The 21,831-nt window shown below is 40.5% G+C and overlaps 1 protein-coding gene across 1 annotated transcript in view; it reads right to left on the bottom strand.

Annotated features, from left to right (window-relative positions):
• polr3a (polymerase (RNA) III (DNA directed) polypeptide A) overlaps positions 1–21,831 on the bottom strand; it is a 91,358-nt gene that overhangs the window by 22,202 nt on the left and 47,325 nt on the right. Inside the window, exons 18-23 of the mRNA XM_072282846.1 lie at positions 16,497–16,615; positions 16,250–16,387; positions 14,479–14,649; positions 10,822–10,935; positions 3,246–3,332; positions 2,964–3,046 (exon numbers count right to left, since the gene is read on the bottom strand). Of these exons, the coding sequence (XP_072138947.1) occupies positions 2,964–3,046; positions 3,246–3,332; positions 10,822–10,935; positions 14,479–14,649; positions 16,250–16,387; positions 16,497–16,615 (712 nt within the window). The remainder of the gene's footprint in view (positions 1–2,963; positions 3,047–3,245; positions 3,333–10,821; positions 10,936–14,478; positions 14,650–16,249; positions 16,388–16,496; positions 16,616–21,831) is intronic.

The raw sequence follows: 21,831 nt of genomic DNA, 5'->3' as shown, positions 1-21,831 counted from the left end.
CAATCAACATTTGAAATGACAACTGAATCCAATTCCACCATCCTTTCAATACAGGATCATGAACAACACACCATGTGAATAAAATACACTTTCTGCTTGTTATTTTTGATCTTTTTGGCGATGAAGTATGACTATGACTACATCTGTGCTCTGCGTTTAACCTTTTCAGGATTTTGAACACTTATCAAACCTTGCTTCAATCTGCTCCGCTTAAGGGCCAATGGAGATCAGTCTTTGTTTTTATACAAAGTTTTCCATCACTAGTTATTTTGAGATTTAAAATTAAATCTGCCTCCACCATGCATTCAGTTTATTGAAGACAATAACTTGCTGCCATTCAACACAAAATAAAAAGTTATTTTTAAAAGGAAGGACTGTGCCAACATCATAAATTGGCAGGCAATGTAAAGTAAATTCATTATCTAACTACATATATGTTAACATGTAATACCCTGAGATTTGATTTCTTTTGGGCACTCACAGTGAGTACAAAGAAACAATAGATTCAATGAAAAACTGCACACAAGACGGACAAACAAACCAATGTTCAAAAGACAACAAACTGTGCAATTACGAAAAGAAAAAAATTATTATTAATAATAAAAATAAATAAACAATAAATATCGAGAACATGAGATGAAGTGAGTCCATAGTTTGTGGGAACAGTTCAGTATTGGGGTAAATGAATTTGAATGTAGTTATTCCCTGTGGTTCAAAAAGCATGATGGTTGAGGGGTAATAACTGTTCCTGAACCTGGTGGTGTGGATCCTGAGGCTCCTGCACCTTCTTCCACATGAGAACAGCACACTTTGTAGATGTGCTCAATGGTGGGAGGTGGACTATAAATTATGAAGGTTCTTGCTCCATCTGCTGGTGTCTATCCAAGTTGCATTTATCTTTAAGAACATCATGATGCAAACAGCCTGTATATTTACATTTAATTCAGAAATGCATGCATTTAAACTTTGGATTTCTAAGGGTATTTTCCATTTAGGAGACTTATTTGATGAAGGAACGATGATGTCTTTTAGTCAAATAGTACAGAAATTCAACATACCCAGCAAGGATCTTTTTCGTTTCTTTCAGACAAGAGATTATATACAGAAAAAAAAACATCATTGTAAACTGATTTCTATAATTCTGACATAGAAAAGAGGGTGTTTTGTTCTAAGGGTGAAGTCTCCATCAGTACTTTTACAGTATCCTGAGGGAATGTTCTTGTGGAGAGACTGAGCAGCTGAGAAGGGTTTGTGAAGGAGAGCTGGGGGTAGAAATTACAGCTGAAACATGGGAAGATATCTGCGATAAGGCAAAGAAAATTTCATTTTGTAATAGAACAAAAGTATTGCAACTCAAAATTTTGCATAGAGCCCGTCTGACTCTAGATCGTCTCTCGAAATTTAAGACGGGGGTTTCTCCAATGTGTTCTAAATGTAAAGGAAATACTGGAACTCTCACCCATTGTTTTTGGACTTGTCCCAAACTTCAGGCATACTGGAGTGATATTTTGGGTGAAATGGAAAAGATTCTGAAGATGGAGCTTGAACTGGACCCAGTGTCTTTTCTCTTAGGCCTACCCAGCAGTCGTATTATTAATGCACATCAGAAAAAACTTTTTAATATCCTGACTTTTTGTGCGAGGAAGAAATACATGCCTAAGACTGAAAGCTTATACAAAGGCCCTTGGTTCTGACCCTAGATGACTTCATTACATGTTCATGGTTTATGCTTAAGTATCAAGGAAGTGCCATACTGCTTAAGGTATCATCTTTTGGGTAGCAGATTAAACCAAGACATTGTCTGCTCTTTCAGCCAATGACAGATTCCATGGTTCTATTTGTATAGGAGCAGGAAGACTCCCCCCTCCCAATGGTGCCTGGTTTACAACTTACAGTTATTCAATCAATAATATTGACATAATTTAGACACTCATCTCCATTTATTTTGATCTTTATGTACACTGTTCTCTACATTACACTTTCAAACAACTTGATTTCTCTAAAGCACATTGGGACTGAGACTAGGTAAGGTAACATTTAAAGGCAATACAGACACAAAATGCTGCTGGAACTCAGCAGGTCAGACAGCATCTATGGAGGAGGATGAACAGCTGGCATTTTGTGTGAGACCCTTCATCAGGACTTAATACAAATGATTCTACAGATGCTGGAAGAACTCAGCAAGTCAGGCAGTCTCTATGGAGCAGAGTCAATAGTCAACATTTTGGGCCAAGACCCTTCATCGGGACTACACACAGTTCATTCCCTCCATAGATGCTGCCTGACTTGTTGAGTTCCTTCAGCATACTGTGTGTGTTGCTCAAGATTTCCAGTATCCGCAGAATCTCATGTTTTAACATTTAAAGACATTTTCTCTCTTCCTCTCTATGTTTACTCATTAGATAGGATTAAATCTGAACATATTTTATAAGAATGCTGACAAATTCCACATGACAGCCATATGCATTAAATATATCAGCATCATTGGGGATATGACAATGCAGATTTGGCATTGAGGTTGCATCAAACTTCAAACATGCCTCTTCTCAAGCAAGATGTTGATTAGAAAGAAAACACTTCAATCTGATAGCTGTACAAACCAAGTTTTAAAACTTGTATCAAAATTTTCAAGAAAAAAATATTTTCATCACTCATTGCTTTCATTAGATGCTTTACTCTTAATTCCTAACTCTGACCACTTTCAAAACTAAAAATTCTCAAATGTGAGAACTTTCTTTGAGAAATACTACATTAAGCCAGAAAAAGAAAATACATTGCTTGACAAAATGTACTTCAGAATTAGTATTTTAGCTCAAAGTTACAAATGCTCCCCAAATAAAGTATAGTAACGATAACATATGATTTTACCCAAAGAATACATTGTTGGAAAGAAACTACTTTTTGATTGGAATGCTGAAAATCAATGACAATTTACACCTAAAACAGAACGGCAGATATCTCACCTCATGTACTTGTCCCTGCAGGTTTCTAGAAATTTGTTTATTTGTGTAGGTGTTATTCTGTCCAATTGATACAGAACTCTAGGCTAAAGAAATGTGATGTTAGTAACCAAAAGGCTTTTGTTTAACAGCAATCCCACAGAATGTAAAGTAAATACATTTATGTAAGTTTATTGATTATGCAGCCATAAGTCATATGAGCATTTGAATTCAATAGATTAAAAGATCAAATCTTCTTCCACTTTGCATATTGACAAACCTATTCCAGACATTAGAGAACAGTACCTCAGTGGTTCCATTGTCATTAATGCCGTATTTATCTCTTGTTTTCTTGATTTTATCAGAAAAATCCTTAAGAAAATTTCTGATTGCCTGAAAAAAAATATAGAAAGCAGAATAGATTCAACTTTAAATATTTTGCAAGAAATCCAATTATTTATTATTGATGCAGAGATGAATAACAATCTCTTATTCACTGATACTGTCACAGATCTATAATATAGTCTGTCAGGTGTAGGAATTTTGTTTCATACACGCACAAAAGAAGATTAGATAGAAGAATAGAGGCTAGTCCCAGAAATTCAAACCAGTTATTGTAAAGATGATGTACATTTAGAGCAAACCATAGAGGATGCTTTATTGCTCATTCACATATCAAATTAATTGGCATTTCATGTACAAAAGATGCATCATAATTACTCATCCAGTGTCACAACTAAGTTATTTCAAAGCACCATGCGGAGTCAAGATATTCATGCACCTCCCACTTTTCACTGCACCTGAATCAAATCCCGGCTTTTATTCATTCTAACATACCATTCTGATGAGTAATACTAAACATTAAGATTTGAGGAAACCAGTAACTGGGTGAACAATGAGAGAGAACTTGTTGCACAGCATGAATTGTCCACGAGCTGTATGATTAAACATTTGTAACAGAACCTCCTTGCCATTTTGTATGATCACGTTACCCACTCCTCACTAGAACATATAATATACAGCATAGTACAGGCCCGTCAGCCCATGATGTGGTGTCAACTCTTTAACCTGATCCAAGGCTGAGAGGAGGGAGAAACACAAGATGATAGGTGAAACCGGGAGGAGGAGGGGTGAAGAAAAGCACTGGGAAGTTGATTGGTGAACGAGATACAGGGCTGGAGAAGTGGGGGGATCTAACAGAAGAATCAGAGGCCATAGAAGAAAGAAAAAGGGGTGTGTGCAGGGAGAGGAGCACCAGAGGGAGGCGATGGGCAGGCAGGATAAGGTGACAAAGGGAAAAGGGGATGGGGAATGGTGAAGGCGGGGTCCATTATTGGAAGTTCGAGAAATCAATGTTAACGCCATCAGGTTGGAGGCTACCCAGACGGAATACAAGGTGTTGTTCCTTCAACCTGCACCCAGCACAAAATTCTCCACAACTTCCATCATTTCCAATGGCCTCATTATGACAGTAGAGGAGGCCATGGATAGACATATTGGAATGGGAATGGGAGTGGAATTAAAATGGATGGCCACTGGGAGATCCCACTTTTCCTGGTAGGTGCCTGGCGAAGCAGTCTCCCAATCTACATTGGGTCACAGCAATATACAGGAGGCCACACCAGGAGCATCGGACACAGTATATGATCCCAACAGACCCACAAGTGAAGTGTTGCCTCACCTGGAAGAACTGTTTGAGGCTATGACTGGAAGTGAGGGAGGAGGTGTAGGGGCAGGGTAGCACTTACTCCCCTTGGAAGGATAAGTGCCAAGAGAGAGACCAGTGGGGAGGGACGAATGGACAAGGGAGTTGTGTGGGGAGTGATCACTGTGGAAAAGAGTAGTGGGGTGGGGGGGGGGGGGGGGGGAGAGAACCTGCTTGGTGGTGGGATCCCGTTGAAGATAGTGGAAGTTGTGGAGAATTATGTGCTGGATGTAGAGGCTGGTGGGGCGGTAGGTGAGAACAAGAGGAACTCTATCCCTGGTAGGGTGTGGGAGGATGGGGTGAGAACAGACATGTGTGAAATGGAAGAGATGCCGTTGAGGGCAGTGTTGATGGTGAAGGAAGGGAACTCTCTTTCTTTGAAGGAGGAGGACATCTCCTTGGGTAGCTGGATATCAACGTTATCCAAATTTTAACAAGATTAAAGATCAGCTTTATTTATCACATGTACATCAAAACATACAGTGAAATTGTCGTTTGCATCAATGACCAACACAGTCCGAGGATGGGCTGGGGGAAGCTCACAAGTGTCATATTTCTGGTCGTATTGAAGGACATAAAAACTCAAAAAATATTTTTTAAAATTTAATAACATTTAGCTGAGCCCAATTCATTAAGCAAAAAAATTAACCTAACATTCTCCTTTATAGATATTCTTCTCCATTCCGACAAACACCAGGCAACGATTATACTAGTGCTTAATAGTGTGAGCTGCCTTAATGACTATCGTACAGTAGCACTCACACCTATGGTGATGAAATGCCTTGGGAAGTTGGTCATGGCTAGAATCAACTCCTGCCTATGCAAGGACCTGGACCCACTGCAATTTGCCTATTACCACAATAGTCTACATCAGATGCAATCTCAATGGCTCTTCACATGGCTTTAGACCACCTCAACAACACAAACACCTATGATCTCTTACCAGCTCTTCCTTCAGTTAGTCCTGACGAAGGGTCTCGGCCCGAAACTTCGACTGTACCTCTTCCTAGAGATGCTGCCTGCCCTGTTGCGTTCACCAGCAACTTTGATATGTGTTGCTTGAATTTCCAGCATTTGCAGAATTCCTCGTGTTTGCGTATATCAGGATGCTGTTTACCGACTATAGCTCAGCAGTTAATACCATCATTCACACAATCCTGATTGAGAGGTTGCAGAACCTGGGCCTCTGTACCTTCCTCTGCAATTGGATCCTCCACTTCCTAACCAGAAGACCACAATCTGTGTGGATTGGTGATAACATATTCTTCTCGCTGACGATCAACACTGGTGCACCTCAGAGGTGTGTGCTTAGCCCACTGCTTTACTCTGTGCATACACATGACTTGTGGCTAGGCATTGCCCAAATACCATCTATAAATTTGCTAATAATACAACCATTGTTGGTAGAATCTCAGATGGTGACAAAAGAGAGTACAGGAGCGAGATTAGATTAGATTATGAGGACACGCAGTCCTCTTTTATTGTCATTTAGTAATACATGCATTAAGAAATGATACAATGTTCCTCCAGAATGATATCACAGAAACACAAATCAAGACCGAAAAACTGACAAAAACCACATAATTATAACATACACTTACAACAGTGCAAAGCAATACCGTAACTTGATAAAGAACAGACCATGGGCACGGTAAAAAAAAGAGTCTGAAAGTCTCTCAAAAGTCCCATCATCTCACGCAGACGGTAGAAGGAAGAAAAAAAACTCTCCCTGCCATGAACCTCCAGCGCTGCAAACTTGCCGACACAGCACCCTGGAAGCACCCGACCACAGCCGACTCTTGAGTCCGTCTGAAAACTTCGAGCCTCCGACCAGCCCTCCGACACCGAGCACCATCTCTGCCGAGTGCTTCGACTCAGGCCCTGGCAACAGGCAAAGCCGAGGATTTGGGGCCTTCCCCTCCGGAGATTCTTGATCGCACAGTAGCAGCGGCAGCGAAGCAGGCATTTCAGAACTTTCTCCAGATGTTCCTCCGTGCTTCTCATGTCTGTTTCCATCAAATCAGGATTGCCCACAGCCCCTACTTAACAAATACGATATCATTTCGGAGCTGCCACGTGCGCTGCGTCACGCCATCTTCTCCTCCCCTCCTGTTAGATATGCTAAATAGTAGAGTGGTGTCGCAGTAACAACCTGGCACTCAACGTCGATAAGACGAAAGAGCTGAATGTGGCCTTCAGGAAGGGCAAGACGAAGGAACACATACCAATTCTCATGGATGGATCAGAAGTGGAGAGAGTGAGCAGCTTCAAGTTCCTGTTTGCCAAGATCACAGAGGATCTAACCTGGTCTCAACATATCGATGTAGTTATAAAGAAGGCAAGACAGCGATTATACTTCACTAGGAGTTTAAAGAGATTTAGTATGTCAACAAAAACACTCAAAAACTTCTATAGATGTACCGTGGAAAGCGTTCTGACAGGCTGCGTCACTGTCTGGTATGGGGGATGGGCTACTGCACAGGACCAAAAGAAGTTGCAGAGGGTTGTAAATTTAGTCAGCTCCATCTTGGGTACTAACCTACAAAGTACCCAGGACATCTTCAAGGAGCGGTATCTCAGAAAGGCAGAATCCATTATTAAGGACCTTTAGCATCCAGGGCATGCCATTTTCTCACTGTTACCATCAGGTAGGAGGTACAGAAGCCTGAAGGCACACACTCAGCAATTTAGGAACAGCTTCTTCCCCTCTGCCATCCAATTCTGAAATGGACATTGAACCCTTGAACAATACCTCACTTTTTAAATATATTATTTGTTTTTGAACAATATTTAATCTATTCAATATATATATTCTGTAATTGATTTACTTATTTATTATTATTTTACTTTTTCTGTATTATGTATTGCATTGAACTGCTGCTGCTAAGTTAACAAATTTCACGACACATGCCAGTGATAATAAACCTGATTTTGATTCTGAGATGAAAGGAAATTATAGGCTAGTTAGCCTGACTTCAGTGGTTGGGAAGATGTTGGAGTCCATTATTAAGGATGAGGTTTTGGTGTACTTGGCGGTGCAGAATAAAATAGGCCAAAGTCAGCGTGGTTTCCTTTAAGGAAAATCTTGCTTGACAAATTTGTTGGAATTCTTAGAGGAAATAACAGGCAGGATAGACAAAGGAGAGTCAATGGATGTTGTTTACTTGAATTTTCAGAAGGCCTTTGACAAGGGGTCGCACATGAAGCTGCTTAACAAGAGCCTATAGTATTACAGGAAAGAGACTAGCATGGATAGAAGATTGGCAGGAGAGAATGAGTTGGAATAAAGGGGGGCTGTTCTGGTTGGCTGCCAGAGACAAGTGATGTTCCACTGGTGTCGGCATTGGAGCAAAAAGTGAAAGGGCAGGTAGCGTTGAGAAAGTAAGGAGTTTGCAGCAAGACTTGGACAGATTGGGAGAACAGGCAAGGAAGTAAAGAAGCGGCAGATGGAATCTAAACATAGACTATTTTCTAAATGAGGAGAAAATTCAAAAATCAGAGGTGTAAAGGGACTTGGGAGTCCTTGTGTAGGATTCTTTGAAGGTTAATTTGCTGGTTGAGTCAGTGGTAAGGAAGGCAAATGTAATGTTGGCATTAATTTTGAGAGGACTTGAATATAAGAGCAAAGATGTGATGCTGAGGCTTTATAAGGCACTGGTCAGACCACACTTGGGAGTATTTTGAGCACTTTTGTGGCCATTTTCGAAGAAATTAAGTGATGCGGTGGAGATACATGCCTGCCAAAGGAGGTGTAAGGTGATCCTTCCATCTGCTAGCCTGCAGGTCATCCTTGGTCAAGGTGTAGCACCTGCTTAGCTCCCTGATCTGGATCACATGAAGCCATCTGAGCAGGAGCTGGATGGTCGTATGAGCAGTGGGTGCATATTACAAGTTATGGTTATGCGATCACTGATGCCAGGCAGACGATCTCTGAAGAGTATTGATAATAGTTGGGGTCATCAGTCTTGTAAAGACACTGCCCTGAAGAAGGCAACAGCAAACCACTTCTTAAGAAAAATTGATCAAGAACAATCATGGTCTTGAAGACCATGATCACACATGTCATATAACATTTTTACATAATGATGATGATCTAAGAAAATATGAGCTGGCATTGTAGAGGGTCCGGAGGAGGTTCACGAGAATGATTCCAGGAATAAAATGGTTAAAGTATGAGGAGCATTTGATGGCTTTGCGCCTGTACTCGCTGGAGTTTAAAAGAATGGACGTGGAGAGGATGTCTGCTAATGGGCAAGTCTCGGACCAGAGGCCACAGCTTCAGAGTAGAGGGACATCCATTTAGAACAAAGATGAGAAGGAATATTTTTTAGTCAGAGGGTGGTTAATTTGTAGCATTCATTGCCACGGACAGCCATGGAGGCCTAGTCATTGAGTAGATTTAAAGCTGAGGTTGATAGGCTTTTGGTTAGTCAGTACGTCAAAGGTTACAGGAAAAAGGCAGGAGAATGGGGTTGTGAGGGATAACAAATCAGTCATGATGGAATGGCAGCACAGACTCGATGGGTTGAGTGGCTTAATTCTGCTCCTATGTTTTATGGTAAACCTTTTCTTGCTAGTTTTAGGAACGAAAGGGATCTAGTCCCCCAGAGTTTCCTTTCAAGATTAAAGATAATTAAGAATCTAATTCTTATCATCTATTAATAGGTGGCACAGTACTGTAGTTGTTGGTGTAATGCTATTACAGTGCCAGTGATTGGGGTTCAATTCCCACCATCATCTGTAGAAAGTTTATATGTTCTTGCTGTAACTGGATGGTTTCCTCCTGGTGCTCCAGATTCCTCCCACATTCCAGTTAGTAAGTTGCAGGCATGCTGTGTCGGCACTGGAAGCGTGGTGACAGTTGCAGGCTGCACCCCCCCCACCCCCCCAAGGCACATCCTCGCATTGTGTTGGTTATTGATGCAAACGACACGGTTCATTCCATGTTTAGATGTTATGATGTACATGTGAGAAAGCTAATCTTTATAAAAAATTTTAACTTTATAAACTTTCACCACAAACCTGGACTGACATTTTGAGATTTAGATCAGCAGCAAAATAACTTCTTAACCAACAGCACTCTTTAGAACAAATATATGAACACAAAGTGTATCAAAACATGCTGATATAGGGTTTAAAAAAGTGACAATTCTAAGTAGTTTTATTTTGCAAATGCTTTAAATTATTTTGGTCAGATACAGTGAGTAATTAGTATCAAAACCAATAAAGGAGGCATTTACAAGTCGCAAAGACAAAAATACCCAAGCCACACAACCATGATCATTACCTCAATGAATTTCTCATAACTGGTCCCTGTCAGAGCCTTTAGAAATGGGATAGATTAGTCAGTATAGGAAAATAAAGTCATAGTAAACATGAGCTACATTTCCATCAAATATACAAAATGATGGAGGAACTGAGCAATCAGGCAGCATCTATGGATGGGAATAAACAGCTGACATGTTGGGTTGACTCGCTTCATCAGGACTGGAAAGGAAGGGGGTATAAACCAGAATAAGAAGGTTGGGGGGTGGGGAGGGGGTGAAGTGAGAAACTGAGAGGTGTCAGGTGGAAAGCTTAAAAACCTGGAGGAGGAGAGATCTGACAGGACAGGAGAGTGGAATATGGGTGAAAGGGAAGGAGGAGCACCAGAGGCAGGTGATAGGCAGGTGAGGTGAAGAGAATGGGTAACAGAGGGACCAGAATAAGGAATGGAAAATGAGAGAAGGGGGAGGGGGAGAAAATACCAGAAATGAGAAAAATCAAGGATCACGCCATTAGTTTGGAGGCTATCCATACAAAATGTGAGGTGTTACTCCAGCAACCTGGGAGTGGCCACGTCGTGGCAGTAGGGGAGGCCATAGACCAACATACCCAAATGGGAATAGGGAGTGGAATTAAAATGGTTTGCCACTAGGTAATTCTTCCAGTTACGACTGAGCGAAGGCACTTGTCAAAGCAGTCCCCCAATCTATGTCGGGTCTCACAGACATAGAGAAAGTTGCAGAAGGAACACCAGATACAGTAGACGACTCTATTTCTCACCGTAGATGTTGCCTGACCTGTTGGGTTCTTCCATCATTTTGTGTGTGTTACTCTGGATGTCCACCATCTGTAGAATCTCTTTTCTTTAAAATATACAGGGTGCTTTGATGGAAGAATAAGAATTTTGCTAACCTGCAAATATTCATTTTGACAACACATGAACTCGCTTTTCTTCATAATTGCCTCAGAAGTCAGAATCACTTCATTCTTACTCAGAGGTGGTTCATTGGGAGATGGATAAATGGCCTAGAAAATAAAGAAAAGTTAAGAGATATCAGAAGACGGTATCTCTTTTTGAAATGTAATTTCAAAGGAAATGGTTTGATATTTAAATAACACATTTATTCTATGGTTACTTTTATAGATGATGATCAAAAATTTCCAAGAACAACCACATGAATAGGTTGCCTCCAGCGATAATAAGAGCACAAATAATAGATACTTTGAAATTATATTGCATTTCGGCAAATTAAACCAGGACAGGAATTGTGGAGTAAATGGCAAGGCTGTAGACAGTGCTGTAGAACCGAGAGGTGAGGGGAAAGGATACACAGATCCCTAAAAACAGCAACATACTGCACATAGACAAGGTGGAGGAGAAGGCATTTGGCACAGTTGCCACCATCTGTCAGGGTACTGAGTACAGGAGCTGTCATAGTAGTATGATCTCTCCAGTCGAGTTTGATGCCCTCCTGAGGACTTGTCTATTGGTGGGTCCTCAGGTGACTGTGGTGGCCGATCAGGATTCACATATTCTGGTGTAGTGTGGGAAAGAGTATTTGGTTGCTGTGGTCAGTGGTTGGGCTTTTGCTTGTTCAGTCTCTCCTTTTGTAGCTGTTGCTTGTTCTCTGTGGCACAGTAGAGGTTGTTCTCATGAGCTGTACAAGACATTGATAAGACCACACTTGGAGTACTGTGTGCTGACCTGCTCACACAGGTATTGGAAGGATGTCATTAAGCTGCAGAGGATGAAGAAAAAATTTATAAGGATGTTAAGTGGACTGGAAGGCTTCAGTTATAAGGTGAGGCTGGATAGGCTGGAGCTTTTTTCCCTGCAGTGAAGGAAGCTGAAGGGTGTCTTGAAAGATGCATATACAATCATGAGGGACATGGATAAAATGGATGGTCACAGCCTTTTTCCCCCACGGTGAAAGAGTCTAAACCAGAGGGTTTAGGTTCAAGGTGAGAAGGGAAGGATTTAGAGGGGACCTGAAGGCCAACTTTCTTCACACAGAAGGTGCTGGTTTCATGAAACAAGGTGCCAGAGGAAGTGGTAGAGGCAGGTCCAATTACAATTTATAAGAGATGCTTAAGGATGTTTAAGGATAGGAAATATTTCAAGCAGGAGTTCCCATCCTGGCGTCTATGGACCCCTAGTTTAACAGTACGAGTCCACAGCATAAAAGAGATTGGAAACCTCTGGTTTCAAAGGATATGGGCAAAATGAAGGCAAACGGGATCAACTTAGGTAGGTAGGCACTTTGTTCAACATGGATGAGTTGGGCTAAGGGGCCTGCTTCCATGCTGCAGAACTCCATAACTGTAAGATCAAAGGTATCAGCCATATTATATTATTTAATATGAAGATAGATGTAGTTAAAACCATTCAGCTCATTGACCCTGCTCTGGCATTCAATTCTGGCTGATTATTTTTCCTCTCAGCCCTAGTCTTCTGCCTTCTCCTAAGATCAAGAGAAAAAGTGGCATTTATGTTCATTTTGTTGCTGCAGATTCAACATGTTAGCACCTGAAGCAAAATCTTTAGTGATACACTGTCATGCATTTTTACGGATAGTCTTGATTGTGGTTTGACAGCAATATGGATAAAGAGGCTGCCTTTTGGAGGTAGACGATGACAAATACCCGAGAAAATTGTGATATTAAATATTCTGAGAGAACCATTGTATCAAAGTGGGAGCAGAAGCATCTTTCCATTTTAATAAAATAGCCCTTCTAGCCAATAACGTGTACAAATGCAATTACGTATTGGTCTGATATAGAAATACCGTGAACATATTGAGGAATTATACCAAACAAAACTGTCAATTTATTAGGTTGTAAATTGATTTTTAAAGCTTTAGAAACTGTAGAAAAAATAGATTTCCAAAATTGTTTCAATACAGAACATGACCAAAACATATGTGTCAATGTAGCTCTCTCAGTTTTGCATCCATCAGACTGACTATTTTACATTAGGAAATATTTTAGACAATCTCTCCTTTGTCAAATAATAACAATGCACAATTTTAAATTGAATTAGAGAATAACTGGCACAAATCAAAGAAGAGTTAACCAGCTTCAAAATTCACAACCAATCCTGTTATCAAGGTCATGTTAAGCTCTCTTTCCCAATCTTGCTTAATCTTAAGTTATAGTTATAATAGTTATCCTGTTGTAATAGTAAATTACAAGAAGGCCGACTTATGTCCTTTGAGAAATTAGTAACTAAATACTCTCTCGCATATTTACATTTTTTGCAATATCTTCAGGTCAGACATTTCTTACAAGAATATTTAAGTAATTTTCCATATATACAAGACTCTGACCTGTTAGACATTATTTTAAAAATGAACCTTTTAGTGAAAGGTTTCATTGGAATATTAAATATTCTACCGGAAAAAGTATTCTTTCACAGAATTAGTTTCAAAATTGAACATTTACCTCAGTTTATCAGTTTAAATTTTTATCAACATAGGGGAAAAATCTACAATTCTCAGAAAAAAATTAGTTTGATAGTTGTACAATTAAGAACAGAAGGTTTTAGAGCCATCACGGGATCTTATTATTTCAACTTTAATTTAAATGCAACTGTAACTAACTTTGCAGTTTTAAAATTGAAAGCCATTTTGAAACTATCTATAGTGACAACTCCGCAAACAACAGTGATATATTTAGGCTATCATGGCAAAGACACTGCTGTTTTGAGATGCAAGTTTTATGCAGAAGATCTAAGTTGTTATTCTTTGCAGGGCATTTTTTCAGATGAATTTTTCCTGCTTCTATTGGGAGAAGTTACTGTAGTTTCAGTTTGCAGCACTCTTCAGACTGCAAATTTACACTGTTGTGCCACAGACTCTTTCCTTCGCTTCATATGCTCTGCGTCAACTCTAGCCACTGACTGATAAAAGTTGGCAATAAATACCAACATTTTAACTACTGAAATTAAAGTAAGAGCAGTTTTTGCATATATGTAACATTAAGCTTGCAAGGACATAATTTGTAGAAGCAATGTTTTAATACTTATTATTATAGGAAGAATGGGGAAGCTTTAGAAAGGGTGCAGAGGAGATTTATCTGGATGTTGCCTGGATTAGAGAGCATATCTTATGAGGACAGGTTGAGCAAGCGAAGGCTTTTCTCTTTGGAGTGAAGGAGGATAAGAGGTGACATAATAGAGATGTACAATATGATGAGGCATACATCAAGTGGATAACCAGAGACTTATTCCTAGAGTGGATGTCAGAAGTATTTTTTTAAACACAGAGTGAGTGATGAGTGTGTAGAATGCCCTGTAAGGAGTGAAGGTAGACACAGGTACATTAGTTACAATTGAGAAACTCAGGCACATTGATTATAGAAAAATGTAGGAGGGAAAGGTTAGATCTTTTTTAATGCCATGGACCTCCTTTCATTAACCAAGCCATCATGGACCCCAGGTTGGGAAGCCCGGGGTTAGATTGTTCTTAGAGTCAGTTAAAAGTGTGCTGTAGTATTCTGTGTTGTATATTTATACTAACCAAAACCAAACACATCACAGTACGGTACAAGTTATAAAAAGACTCTCATTACCCTAATGTTATCCAGAACCCGTTTAAACTCCAATGGCTCATCTTTGCCTTCCATAGCTGCTGGATCTAAACCATCTCCACCATAGATAAACTGGATAATGTCACCAGTTGAACTGCGAACAGTTAGATCATACTGCGTGCAAAGATCCTCCAAAGATTTTACCAGACGTCTCTGGAAAATAAAACAGAATTGAGTAAATAAAAAAAAAAACAGGCTATCATATTTAAACTGTACTCACCATCCTTAATGAAATGTCCTCAGAAATAAGTTTCAAGATTGAAGAAAAATGGAGTGATGGCGAACTCAAGAGATATCAGTCATGGCTTTCTTTAATACGTAACAAAAATTTCACAATAAGAGATCTTACCTACTCTGTAGAATACATATCTAAATTGCATACATTGCTGGAATTTATTTGACCAGAAAGGGGTATAGTGGGGGCAGGAGAAGAGGGGGGTTGGAAAAAGTGTTCTGGCCTGGTTTGGGCTGACCACAGCCAATACAAACATTCAATCACCTGAGTCAACAGGGTCTGACCCAAGCATTGCCAAAAACAGACTAAACTCACCCATGTTATTATTTGTACAGAGTAATCCCAAAGAAGCTTAAAACGAAGACTTGCTGGTACTCAGGTACATTTAGACTAAGTCAGCACGGGTGAGCCCAAATACGAGACACATTCAATATGTATAGCAGATTGTGACGGATTTGGGCTGGCTCATCAGCTCTGCTGCTGGGTAACAGGCCTTTGTAAAGGCTTAGACACACTGGATGGTGAAGTCAATGTGATGGAACAAATTCTGTCCTGGAACTGTTATACCCATTTGACTATTTACAAGAGGTTACCCTCCAGTACTGGTTACTACTGGCTAATGGTACTGCATCTCTACTGAAGTGGAGATATATCAGGCATGGTACAGCACAGGTGACCTGGATTCAATTCCTGCCACTGCCTGTAAGGAGTTTGTATGTTCACCTTGTGACCGCATGGGTTTACTCCTGGTGTCCTGATTTTCTCCCACAGTCCAAAGATGTATGGGTTGTAGGTTAATTGGTCATTATAAACTGTCCTATGATTAGGCCAAGATTAAAAACGGGAATGCTGGGCACTGTGGCTCAAGGAGCCTATTGCACGCTGTATCTCAATAAATAAATAAATCCCATATAAATGATTTCATCTTGGCTGATTTATTATTTCTCTCAACACCATTCTTCTGCCTTCTCCCCATAAGCTTTGATGCTCTTACTAATCAAAAGCCTAACAATCTCTGCTTTAAATATGTTCAATGACTTGGCCTTTACAGCCACCTGTGGCAATGAATTCCATAGATTCACCATCTTCAGGATAAAGAGATTCCTCCTGATCTCTGTTCTAAAGGGAGTCCTATTCTGAGATTGTGCCCTCTGGTCCCCCTCTACAGAAAACAATCTCTCCATGTCCAGTCTAGGCCTTTCAATATTCAATAGATTTCAATGAGCTTCCCTCTCAAACCTAAATTCCAGTAAGGGCTCTCCTAATCTTGTTTCTTTTGTTCTTACTGGCTGCAAACATTGAAGTGTGTAAGATTCTATATTTAATCTTAAACATGATAGACTTTGCAGATGCTGGAAATCCAGAGCAAACACACAAAATGCTGGAGGAACTCAGTAGATCATCTATGTATATTGACATTTCGGGCCAAGACCCTATATCTTCATGTATTCAATTGCTCTGTTTCCTCCACATTTCCAAAGTTGTCATTACTACAATGATGTGCAACACTGCCATTACCTGCATGTATCCAGTTTCTGCTGTTTTGACAGCAGTATCAACCAGGCCCTCGCGGCCAGCCATTGTATGGAAGATAAATTCTGTAGGTGTTAAGCCAGAATAGAAACTATTTGCAACAAAACCTTTTGCTGCTGGAAGCTGCAGAAAGAAAATTGTGAATATAATTAGAAGTTGCCAAATTTGCACATTATTACCAATATTGAGAATCCAGGTATTGATCAGAGCTCTGTTTAAATAATCAGCTCACCTTGGAATGCTTTTCAAAGTGAGGTAGAGATCTGTTCTCAAAGCCATCCGGAACACGAGATCCACTAATAGCCTGCTGTCCTACACAGGCAATCATCTGGGAGATGTTGATGAAGGAGCCTATTAAGAGTACATTACATCTGAGTTAATATGTTATAACAGATCGAAGGTAATACGTCTGAGTTTATCATTATGACAGATTTTTAAGAGAAATTTGAATAGGTACATGTATGGGAGGGGTATGGGATGGTCAGGTTCCAGGTCAATGGGATGAGGTAAAATTGGCACAAACTAGATGAGTTGAAGGGCCTGTTTCTGTGCTGTGGTGTTCTGTGATTCTGAGGGAAAAACACCAATATTCAATTGTCAAGGTTACAAACTGCAGTTTAACTGGAGCACTAAATCTGCACATTGCTTCCTGCAGACAGTGAATTATGGCAATGTCATGCAGCAACACTAAAAGGAGACAAGGTTCCTCTAAGATAAAAGAAGCAAACTATCTCACAATCCCATCTGCTGTACTATTTCAGTGGCAAAGACTATGGAAAAATCTGTTTTCAATGTTGAGATAGGTGATGTCATAAATTACATTCATAACCTTGTCAGATTAATCTATTCTAAGTGTAAAGCTCAAGGTCACTCCCACCTACCAAACACGCTGTTTACACTTATCTGATGGGAATATGGTCCCATCAATACCTTATACAGACAGTTATTCTTCATGTGATAATGCCACTGTCATGCAAGGTTTGAAAGTGGAGCAACACACACAAAATACTGGAGGAACTCAGCAAACTAGGTAGCTGAGTTCCTCCAGCATTCTGTGGGGGAAATGAACAGTTGTCATTTCAGGATGAAATCCGGATACTGACTGTTCATGTCTTTCCATAGATGCTGCCTGACCTGCTGAGTTCCTCCAATATTTAGCATGTGTTGTTCAAGATTTCCAGTATCTGTAGTCTCTCATGCCTCCAAGGGATAGAGTACCTACTTCACTGTTTATGACTCCATTTTAGCTGGCATCTCACAATGTTTAATGGTTAGAGTTATCCTTTTCACTGTTTATGATTAATCAGAGGAAACTGTGTAGCCTTGACTGAATCCTATCTGTGGAAAGTATAAGGTATGGGTGGATAAGAAGTCAGGATAATTAACTGAAGGGTAACCTGGACTTCGCAAGTTGACCAGAAAAACTTTATATAAGGGACTTGGGAATATTCCTTAATCGGAGTTCATAAAGGACTAATCATAACCGATGCCATGAAGAGTAAAGGTGACACTGTTGGCTGTTGAATCTGGAACCTCAAACGAGCAGACTGAGAGAACAACAATGCCTATAACTTCTATTTAATTTTGTTATCAGTTCAGTGAATCATACAGATTTGCTACAACCTTCTGTGTAGTATTCTCTTTCTCTTTCCATAACACCCACCAAACTCAAAAGAATTGTATTCCATTCCATTACAGTTGGAAGAAGTCAGAAACATAGAAAACCTACAGCACAATACAGGCCTTTCAGCCCACAAAGCTGTGCCGAACATGTCTTTACCTTAGAAATTACTGGGGTTACCCATAGCCCTCTATTTTCCTGAGCTCCATGTACCAGTCCAGAAGTCTCTTAAAAGATCCTATCGTATCTGCCTCCACCACCGTCGCCGGCAGCCCATTCCACGCACTTGCCACTCCTTGCATAAAAAATTTACCCCGACATCTCCTCTGTACCTACTTCCAAGCACCTTAAAACTGTGCCCTCTTGTGTCAGCCATTTCAGGCCTGGGAAAAAGCCTCTGACTATCCACACGATCAATGTCTCTCATCATCTTATACACCTCTAACAAGTCACCGCTCATCCTATTCTCATTAGGCATGCTCCCCAATCCAGGCAACATCCTTGTAAATCTCCTCTGCACCCTTTCTATGGTTTCCACATCCTTCCTGTAGTGAGGCAACCAGAACTGAGCACAGTACTCCAAGTAGGGTCTGACCAGGGTCCTATATAGCTGCAACACTACCTCTTGGTTCCTAAATTCAATCCCACCATTGATGAAGGCCAATGCACCGTATGCCTTCTTAACCACAGAGTCAACCTGCGCAGCAGCTTTGAGTGTCCTATGAACTCAGACCCCAAGATCCCTCTGATCCTCCACACTGCCAAGAGTCTTACCATTAATACTATATTCTGCCATCATATTTGACCTACCAAAACGAACCACCTCACACTTACCAGGGCTGAACTCCACCTGCCACTTCTCAGCCCAGTTTTGCATTCTATCAATGTCCCGCTGTAACCTGACAGCCCTCCACACTATCCACAACACCTCCAACCTTTGTGTCATCAGCAAATTTACTAACCCATCCCTCCACTTCCTCATCCCGGTCATTTATAAAAATCACAAAGGGTAGGGGTCCCAGAACAGATCCCTGAGGCACACCGCTGGTCACCAACCTCCATGCAGAATATGACCCGTCTACAATCACTCTTTGCCTTCTGTGGGCAAGCCAGTTCTGGATCCACAAAGCAATGTCCCCTTGGATCCCATGCCTCCTTACTTTCTCAATAAGCCTTGCATGGGGTACCTTGTCAAATGCCTTGCTGAAATCCATGGACACTACATCTACTGCTCTACCTTTATCAATGTGTTTAATCACATCCTCAAAAAATTCAATCAGGATCGTAATGCACAACTTGCCTTTCACAAAGCCATGCTGACTATTCCTAATCATATTATGCCTCTCCAAATGTTCACAAATCCCGCCTCTCAGGAATTTCTCCATCAACTTACCAACCACTGAAGTAAGACTCACTGGTCTATAATTTCCTGGGCTATCTCTACTTCTTTTCTTGAATAACAGAACAACACCTGCAACCTTCCAATCCTCCAGAACCTCTCCCATCCATATTGATGATGCAAAGATGATTGCCAGAGGATCAGCAATCTCCTCCCTTGCCTCCCACAGTAGCCTGGGGTACATCCCATCCGGTCCCAGTTGTTCTCTTCTCCTCATTTGCACCTCCTGGCTGCCCACAGGATAAGTTAGAACAGCAGCAAGAAACAGAAAACGTGGCTGTTTTTTGTTTTCTACTGCTGAACAACATGGATTTAGTACAAGACACCAATGAGCACCCTGGGAAAATGTCTCAGCTGCAGCAGTGTTGTGCAAAGGACGATTTGAATGTAAAGCTAGAAATTCTCAAATCAGTGGTATAATACTCACGTAAATGATGCAAGAGCAAAATTAAAGTTAACTATCAATATTCTTGCTTTTCTAATACTTCCTTAGCATATAATTCATAATCCTTGTGAATAGACTATCTTTATCACCTAAAACCAAACACTAATTTATCCCATGTAGATGAATTAAATTAGATACAAAAAAAAGTCACAGTGCAGCAACAAGCCATCCCTCCCTTGCAACCACAGTAGCACAGCAGTTTGCACAACACTATTACATCTCAGGCATTCCCAAGTTCAGAGTTCAATTCCTGTGCCATCTGAAAGGAATTTGTATATTTTCCCCATGACCCCTTGGATTTCCCCCAGGTGCTCCAGTTTCATCCCATGTTCTAGAGCTGTATAGGTTAGTACAGTTGCAAGAAAGCGTTTGTGAACCCTTCGTAATTACCTGGTTTTGTACATTAATTACTCAAAATGTGGTCTGATATTCATCAAGTCAAAATAATAGACAAAAACAATCTGCCTAAACACACAAAACAAGAGAAAATCTGCAGATGGTGGAATCTAAGCAACACACACAAAATGCTGGAGGAACACAGCAGGTCAGGCAGTATCTATGGAAAAGAGTAAACAGTCGACATTTGCACGTGTTGGTTGAACACACAAACAATTGTACTTTTTCTCGTCAATACTGAGTACACCATTTAAACAATCACAGTCTAGGTTCAAAAAGTATGTAAACCTTTGGGGTAATGTCTTCTATGAAAGCTATTTAGAGTCAGGTGTTCGAATCAATGAAATGAGACTGGACGTGTGGGTTGTAGAGGTGTCCTGCCCTATAAGAAACAAACACAGTCAGGTTACTGACAGAGCCTGCTCTTCTCAAGAAAGATCTGTTTATGTGCATTATGCCTTGATCAAAACAACTTAGGAGAATTGTGGAGATGCATGAAGTTGGAAAAGGTTACAAAAGCATTTCTAAAGACCTGAGCGTTCAGCAGTACACAGCAAGAGAAAATGTCTACAAATGGAGGAAATTCAGTACTGTTGCCACTCTCCCTAGAAGTGGGCGTCCTGCAAAAATCAAACCAAGAGTACAATGTGTACTGTTGAAGGAGGTGAAAAAGAATCCAAGGGTAACAGCAAAGACATGCAGAGACTTGCTAAAGTCTCTGTTCATATGTCCACTATAAGAAAAAGACTGAACAAGAATGATGCTCACAGAAGGACACCACGGAGGAAACCACTGCTCTCCAAAGTAAACATTGTTGCATGGCTCAAGTTTGCAAGACCACCAGATGTTCCACAACACTTCAGGGATGAAATTCTGTGGACAGATGAGACAAAGGTTGAACTTTTTGGCAGAAGATGCTTGGAGGAAAAAGGGCACTGCACACCAACACCAAAAACTCATCTCAACAGTGAAGCATGGTAGGAGCATCATGGGTTGGAGCTGCTTTGCTGCCTCAGGGCCTGGGCAGCTTGCAATCATTGAGGGAACAATGAATTCAAAATCTGAACAAGACATTTTACAGAAGAATGTCAGGATAGTGGTCCATCACCTGAAGCTTAATAGAAGTTGGATGATGCAACAAGACAATAATCTGAAACACAAGAGTAAATCAACAACAGAATAGTTTAAAAAGAAGAAAATTCATATTTTGGAATGGCTAAGTCAGCCCAATTGGTTAACCCAATTGAGATGCTGTGGTATGACCTTAGGATGGCTGTTCATGCAAAGTATCCTAGAAATATTAACGAACTGAAACAGTTTTGTATGGTGGAACGGACTAAAATTCCTCCTCGTCATTGTGCAAGTCTGATCAGCTGCTACAGGAAATATTTGGTGAAAGTTAGTGCTGCTAAAGGAGGTTTCACTAGTCATAAAAATACAAGGCTTCACATACCTTTTCCAGCCTGGACTGTGAATGATTAAACAATGTGTTCAATAAAGGCATGAAAAGTACAATTGTCTGTGTGTTATTAGTTTAGGCAGATTGTGTTTGTCTACTATTGTGACTTAGACCAGGGGTCCCCAAACTTTTTTGCACTGCGGACCGGTTTAATATTGACAATATTCTAGTGGACCAGCTGACCGGATGGCAGGGGGGGTGTGTTAATCACGACCGGAATATAGGTGGAACTATAAGTCACTTGTAA

This window comes from Mobula birostris, chromosome 18, assembly GCF_030028105.1.
Source record: "Mobula birostris isolate sMobBir1 chromosome 18, sMobBir1.hap1, whole genome shotgun sequence".
Classification (NCBI taxonomy): Eukaryota; Metazoa; Chordata; class Chondrichthyes; order Myliobatiformes; family Myliobatidae; genus Mobula; species Mobula birostris.
The sequence above is the reverse complement of the archived record's forward strand: the minus strand, read 5'-3'. Positions and strand labels throughout refer to the sequence as shown.